Below are 10,981 nucleotides of genomic sequence, written 5' to 3'. Positions count from 1 at the left end.
TTTTTTCCGGGTGAGGACCTCTGCTCCAGTACCATCCACCCATGCGCCCACGGCCTCAATTTTGTTCCAGAAAGGGCTTTTTCCAAGGGGACAAAAAAAATAATCCCTATTTAATCTCCAGGAGAGCATTCCTCCTTGCTGTGCTGCAGCAGGGCTTGCTGGAGCAGGATATTTTCTACCAAAAATGATGGCGGTGGGGTAGGGCGTTCCTGGACGGAGGTTGCACCATAACCTGTCATTAATATTTACTGCTTGCTGGCCCCTTTCCTGCTGCCTCTCCAATATTAACTGCGGCAGGAAGAATGGGTGGCCGAGCGTGCCGGGTGATTTCTTTTCCCTGTTACCATCCCGCTGGGTGCGAAGCAAACCCACGACCCCGGTCCAGAGGTAGCGGGGAGGTGCTGAGCCGGGGGATGCTCCTCTGTTCCCACTGGAGAATCATTCACCCACCTATCCGTGGCGGCTGGTGCTATTTATTAACTGCCGTTTGCGTCAGGGGAAGGTGCTGCGGACCTGATAAGGGGTGCTGAGTGCATTTGTAAAGGGCAGGATCTGGCCCCTGAGTTTTTTTCCACGTGGTGGAACTGGGGAAGCAAAGGGCTCAAGCTGCAACTGCGGGTTGCGTTATATTTTTTTAAAAGCTGATTTCAGGGCAGGGATTTGTGCCGGGGTAGCTGAGGACAAGTGTTCCCTTGGCTGGTCCCCAAGCCCTTGCTCGCAGCGTGGGGACCCCTGTTCCCACCTCTTCGGAGGGGCTGGAGCACCCCCCGAAGGGCCGTGGGCTGGTTTGGGGCTCAGGTTGGAGCAGTGGTGGTTAAATAAAGCTACTGGTGCTCCCTGGCCTCACGGTCTGTCCCTTGCTCCGGGTGTAAATGGGATCCCTGGATGCTGGGGGGTTCTGCTGCAAAACCCACGGGAGAGGAGCGCGTGGCTCCCCAAATCCCCACGAATAACCCCAAAAGCATGTCGGGGGGGGGGGGGGCTTAGCTGAAATCGGGGCACCACAGCCTTTTTGGGGGGTGATGGGGAAGTGAGTGGAAAAATGAATCCCAGCGTTTTCCGCTGGATAAGCAGCATCTGGGGAACATCCCAGAGCCCCGCGGCCCCTGTGTGTGTGTGTGTCCCAGGCTTCACGTTTCCCTCTTTCCAGGCGGATCGGGAGCCGCTCCCCGCGGTCAGGGGCTGGGGGCCGCCCCGGTGTCGCCCCCCGGGGCAGGGGGAGGCGGGCAGGGCCGGGCCGGGGCGGGACCGGGCCGGGGCGGGGAGCGGCGGCCCCGCGGGGCGGTGAAAAGGAGCCGCGGGGGCAGCGGCAGCTCCGCCGCCCGTCATGAGGGCAGCGCTCGCCCCCGGCGTCCGCCTGCTCCGCGCCCTCCCCCGGGACAGCCGGTGAGCGGGGGGGGGGGGGGGGGGGGCGGCGGAGCACCGGGATGGGGGCAGGCACTGGGATGGGGGTACCAGGGCACCGGGAGGGGGCCGGCACCGGACTTGAGGTACCGGGGCGCCGCGCCTGGGGACAGGCACCGGGCTGGGGGCACCGGACTCGGGGCTGGCACCGGGCTGGGGGCACCGGGGTACCGGACTGGGGGCACCGGGACACGGCGATGGGGGGCAGGCACCGGGGTGCGGGCAGCGGCACCGGGATGGGGACGGGCACCGGGATAGGAACTGGCTCTGGACCAGGGGACCGGCACAGGGATGGGGGCAAGCTCTGCCCCGGGGTTAGTCGCCCGGGAACCGGCACGGGGATGGGGACCGGCTGTGCACCGGGTCACTCGCCTGGGGACCGGCACGGGGATGGGGACAAGCTCTGCCCCAGGGTCACTTGCCCGGGAACCAGCCCTGGACTAGACCAGCAGCGGGATGGGGACCAGCCCTGGGGTGGGGACCGGCTCTGCACTGGGGTCACTCACCCGGGGACCGGCACCAGGATGTGCCCTAGACCCAGGGACAGGCACCGGCTGGGGACTGGCTCAGCACTGGGGTCACTTGCCCCGGGACTGACACTGGGATGTGCCCCGGACCCGCGGACTGGCACTGGGGTGGGGACCAGCACTGGAGCAGGGTTCCCTTGCCCCAAGGAACCAACACTGGGCGGGGGGTCACTTGCCCAGGGACCAGCACCAGAATGGGAACTGGCCCTGGACCAGTGGCCACTCGCCCGGGGACAAGCATCGCCCCTTGGGCTCTGGGTCCTCCCTGAGATGGGACCCGGTGCAGCACGGGCAGCGATCCCGGGGGCTGGGCATGGCCCGGAGCTGGAGCCCCCCTCGCAGGGCCGGAGGGCACCGAGCCCCACGCAGCCGCTGCGGGGCTGGGCAGGGGGATGCGCGGGGACCCCGAGATGGGCAGCAGCACACGCTGAGCCTCAAGCTGTCCCTCCCGCACGTGCCAGGCCCTTGCCTTCAAATTTCGGTGGGATGTGGCCAACACGGAGATAACGCTGGTTCCCCTCCTTTTCGGCGAGGTGACAAGCTCGCTGCTGGTTTGATTTTATTTAATGTATTTATTTTTTGAAAGCCTGTTGCCAAACAACCCCCGTGCTTTTCCATCAGCAGTAATTTTCCCTGCCAGAACACATGGGGTAAAAAAAAAACCAACAACCCCAAGCATCCGGCCCAGTCGGGTACCGTACATGGAGTTTCTCTTCCCCTTCCTCGCTGTGGCCTCTCTGCTCCCCTCGGGTCAGCCCTGCAGCCAGCAGCGGTGATTTTGGTGGGGTTTGTTTATTTTTTGGGAGTGGGAACCATCAATTTTTCAGCTGCTGTGCAGTCTCGAAGCTGCCCTGGATTTGCAGGGTGCCTGTACTTGCTGCTGTTTAGTAAATCGAAACTGTGAAGAGGAGAAGAGGGGTAGGCTGGGTTAAAACTGAAAAAAAAACCAAACAACCACAACTTTTTTTTTTTCTTCTAAACTTCAGTAACCCGTGACACTTCTCGGTGCCGCAGCTGCCCCTGACCACTCAAATCCACTGCACTATCGTAAAACCCTCTGCAAAACCCTCCCTAAATGCAGGATGAGACCCCTTGGAGATGTTCATCCCGCTCTGGAGGACGCTGCATCTTATTTTGGATTCTCCAGGCTTTATACATCAGCTTTCCTGGCAGCAGCATGCCCATCCCTGAGCCCAGACCCTTTTCCACCCCACCCACCCCAGTTTGGTGTTTTTTTTTCCCAGTTTGTCTTAATAATCAGCACTGGGAATGATGATGAATCGGCTGCGATCTGGTGCCCTGTTTCCACTGTGACGCCGGGAAGGCGCTTGCTCACCCCCCGGTTTGCTGGGACAGCTGCTTGGGGAAGGGGAAATGCTGATGAGCACTCTCCCCAAAGCTCAGCTGATCTTTTTAAGCCACATCCTTAGCAATTTTTGGCGAGGAATGTGCGTGGTTGCCTCCCTACAGGCTTGCCTGAGCCGGTTCAGCTCACCGGTCCGGCAGCAGAGTCCCCGTTTGGTGCTGAGGGAATATTTTGTTGGGGAAACAAGCAGAAACGACCCCATTTTCCCCCTTTTCCCATGTGTTTCTCAGACCCCCACAGGTTAAATGGCACCGGAGCTGCATGTGTGCATCCTAAAGTCACATCTGCATCCGGAGTGGATTCAACCTGGCACGGCGGTGGCTCTCGCCGCGTTTACCTGATAGTTTTCTTCAAGAAGCATGAATTTTGGGGCTGGGGAAAGAAGAGCACGGCTATCGCTGAGGCTGGAGATAGCCGAGACATCCCTGCCAGGCTGGGCTTTGCTAGCTGGGATGGTGACAGGCCCCCCCACCCCGTCCCCACCCTTGCCCCCCTACCCCTGACCTCTCTACTGGCTTTATCCTGCAGCTATCGGGGACTGACGCTGGTGCTGACCTTCCTCTGCTACACCAGCTACCACCTCTCCCGAAAACCCATCAGCATCGTCAAGGTTAGCTCCAGCCTCGCACCCCCCACACCTGCGGGGAGAGAGGACACGGGGGGTCCTTGAGCATCCCGCTTTCACCCCTTCCCTCCCCCCGCAGAGCCAGCTGCACCCCAATTGCTCAGCCTTGGGTCCGAACCCCCGCAATGACTCCAACAGCACCACGTGGTGCAGCTGGGCACCCTTCGGTAAGGCTAAGCCCCCCCCCCCCATCACCCCAAAACCGACCCCCATGGCAGCAGAGATGGGCTCCCCCCCATGCCCTTAGCCAGGTCGTGGCCAGAGATTTTGGCAGGGGGCCGGCTGCTCGTTAGGCAGCCGGAGGTAATTAAGCGGCACGCCTCTGCCCGGTGCTCCCGGGCCGAAGGGCAGCAGCGGGTGGTGAAACGGGGGCCGGGATGGGAGCGGGTCCCAATGCCGACGGCACCCGGCCATGCTCCGAGAGCCGCCCCCCGGGAAGGAGGGTTTTGGGGACAGGGGACGAAGACGGGGGTCAGGCTGACGCGGCCCCCATATTTCTTTTCCAGATGGGGACAACTACAAGGAGCTTTTTGGGGCGCTGGATAATGCCTTCCTGGTGGCCTATGCCATCGGGATGTTTATCAGGTACCCAAGTCCTTTGCAACCCTTTCCCTCCACACACCAGTATGCACCAGTTTACCAGGAATGCTAATGGGAAAGGAGCTGGGCACTGGGATCCACTTGGGATTCAGGCACTAGCTCAGTGCGGTAACACACGTTGGTGGCATCACCCGTGACAGCTCCTGGCTGCGCTCTTCCCTCTCTCCCCAGTGGCATTTTCGGGGAGCGCCTCCCCCTGCGCTACTACCTGTCGGGGGGGGATGGTGCTGAGTGGGCTCTTCACCGCACTCTTTGGTCTCGGCTACTTCTGGGACATCCACGTCCTCTGGTACTTCATCCTCGTGCAGGTGCGTCCGCGCTGGAGGATGCTCCGGCTCTGGATTTTACCACCGTGGCCTCATCCAGGGGTTTTTTTGGTGGCTTTTGGGGACAAGAGTGGCCCAGTTCCCGAGCAGGGGAATGCGAGGCATTTCCACTCCCTGCAAAACCTGGTTGCACGTGGCGTGGGTGCCGAAACCACCGGGTGTGCCTGTCCTGATAAGCAGGGCAGGCAGGCGGTTTGGCAACACCAGCCGCTCCCAATCTAGCCACGGGAAGGATCCGAATGGCTCCAGATTGCCCCAGCAAGAAAAAAAACCAACCCAAACTGGGTGTTTTCTTGACAGTTTTGGGATGGGGGCGGCTATTTTTGAGCCCAGAATGGCATGGGGGGCTGTGTGGATCGAGTCCATGCCGTGCCAGGTGCCCGATGGCACCGCGTGGTGCTGCCTGTCTCTTGCCAGGTCTGCAACGGGCTGGTGCAGACGACGGGCTGGCCCTCCGTCGTGGCATGCGTCGGAAACTGGTTTGGGAAAGGAAAGTGAGTGTTTCTCCAGCATGTCCCACCCCGGTCCTGGTCCCTGCCAGCCCCGGCAGCCGCCCTGGCGATACTGACCCTGGCTCTGTCCCCTCCAGGAGAGGTTTGATCATGGGCATCTGGAACTCCCACACGTCCGTCGGCAACATCTTAGGGTCACTCATCGCTGGCGTTTGGGTTTCGTCTGCCTGGGGCCTGTCCTTCATCGTGCCCGGCATCATCATCGCCGCCGTGGGCATCGTCTGCTTCTTCTTCCTGGTGGAGTGTGAGTGGCATCATCTGGGGCACTGCAGGTGACTGGTGTCACACTGGTATCAGCAGGGCCACAATTTTTCACCTTACTCGTCTCCAAGTGTCTTTGGCAACCCCAAATACTTACTGCCAGCTTGTGGCAAGCAGGGATGCGGACCATGACCACCACGGGGATGCTCAGCATCCTTTGGGGTCATCCAGGCAGGCTCAGCCCCTGTGCTGGTTGCTCCTCTCAGCCTGTCTTTCTTAGAAACATTTGGGAAGCCCTTTGGGATTTTACCGGGGGTTTTCACTGCTGGGAAGCGAGTACCTGGAGATGCTGCCCAGCTCCGGGGGTTCCCAGCCCCACGTTTCTCCTCTGCAGTGTCAGATGCTGGAGGGAAAGCAGGTGGACCAGGGCTGGTCCAGGCTCTCACGGGATCTCCTTTCTCCCTGCAGATCCCGAGGACGTTGGCTGCAGTCCACCTCTGCATCATGTGAGTTGAATCGATTTCCAGTGGGCTTGTCCTGGGTGGGGTGGTCGCTCTTTACAGTGAAACAACCAGGGCATCAGGTCATAACATCAGAAATCAGAGCGATGTTCAGTTGTCACAGAGGATGCTCGTTGCTATTCTGGTGTAAGCATCCTCCGGGTCACATTCTGGCAGCAAATTGGATGTTTCAGCTCCTTCCAGCAACGAGAGCCACGTCTCCTGCTCTTGGCTTGCTTTTAGATGGCCTCCAACGAGGAGGATGCTGGAGGAGTGACCACCAATGCGAAGGATCCCGAAGCGGTCATGTCCAATGAGGGGCCGCTGAGCATCTCCGGCCAGAGCACTGCGGAGTGCTCCGACAGCCCCAAGGAGCCAGCTGAGGAGCCCGAAGCCATCAGCTTCCTCGGGGCGCTCCGGATACCCGTGAGTCGCAGGATGCCTCTGGCATCGTGATGGGGATGGAGGAAAGAGCAAAACCAGGGCAGCTCACCCCATCAGTGGGGTGCCCACAGGGCAGAAAACTGGGGGGAAAACCCACCCTCTGGAGGAAGCTGGGAGGAGGAGGAGGCTCTGATGTCTTCTCCTTTCCTCCCAGGGTGTGGTGGAGTTCTCCCTTTGCCTGCTCTTTGCCAAGCTGGTGAGCTACACCTTCCTGTACTGGCTGCCCCTCTACATCGTGAACGTGGGTGAGTTTTTGGGGGTGGTGAGGCAGGAGCAAGCCCGCCCAGGGGAGCATCTCCTCACCCCTCTTCTCTCCCTCGCAGCTCATTTTGGTGCCAAGGAAGCTGGGGACCTGTCCACCCTCTTCGACGCTGGGGGCATTTTAGGTTTGTCACATACCTGGGCAGAGGGGGAGGATCGGGATTGATTTGGGGACAATCCTGGCCTTGACTGAAAATCCCCTCCACAGGTAGGTAGCACAATCCTTTTCCCTGGAGCACCATGGTGAGGTTTACTTGGCATTCATAGCACTCAGTAGGCAGCAAAACCCCCTTGCTTTTATTTTGCCATCCACGTGACCGTCACAACACCTTTCCTCGGGTCTCGCTTGCTCAGGCTCTCCTTTTTCTTAGATTAATAATACATTTTACAAGCGTGGAGGAGAGCAGAGCTGCATGCAAGTGTAGGGAAACCATCTGCAGTGAGAAAGTGGTAGGGATAAATCAAAGCTCTTCACTCTGATATTATTATATTTAGCCTTGGGGGCATTTTGCTCAAAAGTTGGGGGATGAAAGAGCACCACGGTGCAGCTTCCCATTGGATTTTGGGCTCAGCTAGGGCAAAGCTTTGCTGCTGCGTGGTGGCATGACTGACACCTGCGACTTCTTCTTTCAGGGGGGATCTTTGCTGGCCTCATCTCTGACTACACCGGCGGCAGAGCCACCACGTGCTGCGTGATGCTCGTCATCGCTGCTCCCATGGTGCGTTGTCACATAGGGAAAAACCTCAGTCACGAGGGTTTCCTCTCCTCCAGCTCCTTTGAGTCACGGCTGCCTTCTTCTTCCCAAGCACCCGGGATAAGCTGGTCACGCGCTCGGCCGAGATGAGAGCTGGGGGATCGATCCACGTGCCCAGATGTTCCCAGGGTGGATGTGCAGATCGGGGGGCTGGGAGGGGATTGTAGAGTCTTTGACAGCTAAAAAGAAACCCCATTATGGTTTTTTTCCCTCCATCCTGCCATAGCCCTGCTGTGTCTTAAAGCCTTGGGGGTTCCACTGAGCTGGTCCAGCTTGGTCCCTTTGCTTTGCATCCCAAAAGCCCCCGTGCCGATGGCCTCATGCTCCACCGGCGCTTGGCTGGGCCGTCCTTCCCCAGCACCTGCAAGGAGCTCGTTTGGCTTTGCCGCCACAAAAAGGCGGCTAATTAGCTGTAATCCAAGCCTGGCTGGCGCTGGCTTGTGAGCCTCTCCCCTCCGAAGAGGCTGGCGCATGCTGAAAAGCAGAGGGGCTGCGTCACCTCCCCGTCCCCCTGCAGTGCCGGCAGGCGAGTTCCCGTCTGCCTTCAGCCGGCGAGGAGGCGTGTGAGCCTCGCTGGGCCATAAATCGCGGCAGCACCTCTGTTCGCCGGCTGCCAGGTATTTCATCTGGCAGGCAGACGGCGGGACGCAGAGCCAAGGGCACGCTCAGCTCCCCATCCCGGCTGGGGCTCTCCTGTCCCGACGCTGCGTAGCGGCAGGAGCCTGCCAAGCTTGGCGCCCGTGATAATTCAAGCCCCCACCTTCTCCATCCTGCCCCCAGGGTGCTGCTGCAAGGAAAACGCTTGGGAAAACAGCTGGAATAACCATGACTGGTTAATCTCGTGTCTCTTTTCCAGCTGTTCCTGTATAACCACATCGGCCAGAACGGCATCGGCACGTCGATAGGTAAGGAGCTCCCCAGCGCCTGCCGCTGAAGGGGCGGTGGGACACGCTGTGGACTCACTCGCCTTTATTTCTCCTCTGGAGCTGAGCTCCCGGTCCAGGATCTGGGAGAGGGCGGCGCTGGATGAGTCTTTGCTGCCCGCGGGGTGGGATGTCTGGGGGAAAACAGAGATGGACGGGAGGTGGATGTGTGGAACAGCAATGGCCACACATGGGCCGGGGATGATGGCCCCAACGTCCTGCTGTTCCTTGCACTTAAAAGCTTTAATCTCTTCCTGGGTATCTCGGCGGCTGGCGTGTTCCTCCCAGCGATGCTGATAGTCTGCGGTGCCCTGGTGAACGGACCCTATGCTCTCATCACGACAGCAGTTTCGGCAGATTTGGTAAGAGGCACACCTCAGAGCCTGGCACGCCGCTCTTGCACACCCACAAGTGGCTCCCTTTCCTCCCAGAGGGATGTTTGCTTCCATTTCTGCGTTTTAGCTGTTTCCCAATGCCTCTGGAGCCCAGCGGAGAAGGGCAGGGCTCCCACACCTCGTGCTGCGGTTCACACCCTCCTTTAAACACAGCCTTTTGTCCCATTACCTTGGCTGTGTGACTCTACTTCAGCCCTGCCGCACCTCCTTCGGAGCACAGGGTGGGAAAATGTGCTGGGAAACCTGGGACGGCTGCTCGCTGTTGGCGATCCAGGTTTTTCCGGGGTTTGGCTGCGGGCAGCGTCCGAGTTCGGATCTTTTTGCCCACAGCTGGGTCTGATACATGGGAATTGCCACCCGGGGTGTGAACGGCCTCACACTAGGACTTGCCAGCTGTGGCCCCCGAGGTTGTTTTTCTTTTTGATATTTTACTCCTCCATCCCTGCAGGGAACCCACGAGTCTCTCAAAGGCAATGCCAAAGCCCTTTCCACTGTCACGGCCATCATTGATGGCACAGGATCCATAGGTATGTATGCCTGGGGGATGCAGAGTGCTGATTTCCCCCTGTGCTGGGGTGGGGGGGTCCTGGTCCCCTCTCCCCCCCCCCGCACAGGGCATCGCCTAATGTGGCTCATGTCCCCTCACAGGTGCTGCGCTGGGGCCGCTGCTCGCAGGGATCATCTCCCCCACGGGCTGGAATAACGTCTTCTACATGCTGATAGCAGCCGATGTCTTGGCTTGCCTGGTAGGTTGCTCCTCACTGGGACTCGTTTTGCTCCCCTGGATATTCAAGGGCTCCCTTTTAGCTGCCCGCTTGCCCGTGGAGGGCAGGGATGGTCCCTGGGAACAGCCAGGTACTGGGCATATTGCAAAGCCCCGTATGCTCTCCAGACCTTTGCCTCCATTCATTTGGCTTTTTCCAATGACCTCCTCTGTTCATGGCTGTAGCTCGCGCGCTCTTCCCTTGCAAAAGCCTTAAAATTTCCCTCCTGGTGGTGGAAATGCTCACGCTGGGGCTGATGGCTTTGCAGTCTCCGGTGGCTGCAGACCCGTCAGCCCCACAAGGGTACCCCCCCCTCTTTCCCTCTGCAGCTCCTCACTCGTGTGGTGGTCAAAGAAGTCCGTGGGTGGTGTGGCTACATGGTGAGGAAGAGAGGGTACGTACGTACCACCCCAGGGTGGCCTCTGGTCCCACAGTGCCAAAACACGGCATCCATGCTGCTCTGGAAAGACGTGTGTTATCCCTTGCTGTCACTGCTGCATCACTGCACGGGCATCACGTCAGGCGTCGCGAGGCCGGCTGCCTGACGTCTCACTCCTGTGGGCACAGAGAGACATTTCCACCTCGAGCCAGGGCAGCACCCAGGGGATTTTAGCCACCTGAGCCTCGAGAAACTCCCTCGGTGCTAAAGACGCCATCCTTGTATCTTTGTAGCTCTAGCGTGCAGCTCACAGAGTCAGTGCTGGATGGGAAGTAGCTCAGTGTGAGTATCTCCGCTTGAGCCCCAAGGATTAAATGCAAATGCAAGCCTGATTCGCCCTGATTTCGAGTTTCGCTTGGCAGGCTCAGCCTAGACACAGCCTCTCCAGTGAAAATTTAAAGGCTGAGATCAAGCTTGGGAATCAAAGGATGAAATTGCAACGGCCGAGGAAGAGTGTGGACGGGCGGGTGGGCGGCGCATCCTTGCCTTCAGCTGACTCACGAGATGCTAGCCCAGATACCCAATCGATTGGCATTGATTAATGCACCTAAAACGGCCAGATTTATAGGCTGACTTGCCCACTGTGCTAATGAGCTTGATTAACACAGAGTCTGGGCTCACTAATCAAATCCACGGCCAAATCACTGCAGTGAGGGTATAAATAATCTCCAAATCAGCACTGGCCCGACTCCCATCGCACCGAAGTCCCCTCCCCTGCGAGCGCTGAGGGGTGAGGGGCCACAGGCAGTCCCGGTGGTGGGGGTGCCAGACCTCCCGCGAACGTTTGGTCCTTTATGTCTTGTGTTTGCAGGTGAAAGAACAATAGTCTGGGCCTTGCGCTGCGGTAAGTGCAGCCCAAACCTCCTTCCCCGGCCGCCCGCGGAGGGCTGTGGGGCTCCGCTCTCTTGTGCCGGGGCTGGTTGGGGCAAGGACTGTCCT

The 10,981-nt window shown here is 59.5% G+C and overlaps 1 protein-coding gene across 1 annotated transcript; it reads left to right on the top strand.

The window, feature by feature from the left end:
• The first annotated feature begins 1,292 nt into the window (after positions 1-1,292).
• SLC37A2 (solute carrier family 37 member 2) lies at positions 1,293-10,374 on the top strand. The gene is given in 19 exon segments (XM_040616285.1): positions 1,293-1,386; positions 3,826-3,907; positions 4,002-4,089; positions 4,429-4,507; positions 4,694-4,736; positions 4,738-4,830; positions 5,266-5,342; positions 5,438-5,604; positions 6,030-6,067; positions 6,305-6,487; positions 6,660-6,750; positions 6,829-6,891; positions 7,400-7,485; positions 8,378-8,426; positions 8,733-8,806; positions 9,288-9,366; positions 9,488-9,585; positions 9,933-9,997; positions 10,276-10,374. Coding segments are annotated over 19 exon segments (1,557 nt in total). The 5' UTR covers positions 1,293-1,327; the 3' UTR covers positions 10,319-10,374.
• The last annotated feature ends 607 nt before the right edge of the window (positions 10,375-10,981 follow it).

Source organism: Falco naumanni, chromosome 16, assembly GCF_017639655.2.
Source record: "Falco naumanni isolate bFalNau1 chromosome 16, bFalNau1.pat, whole genome shotgun sequence".
Classification (NCBI taxonomy): domain Eukaryota; kingdom Metazoa; phylum Chordata; class Aves; order Falconiformes; family Falconidae; genus Falco; species Falco naumanni.
This window is presented reverse-complemented; position numbering and strand designations above follow the sequence as displayed.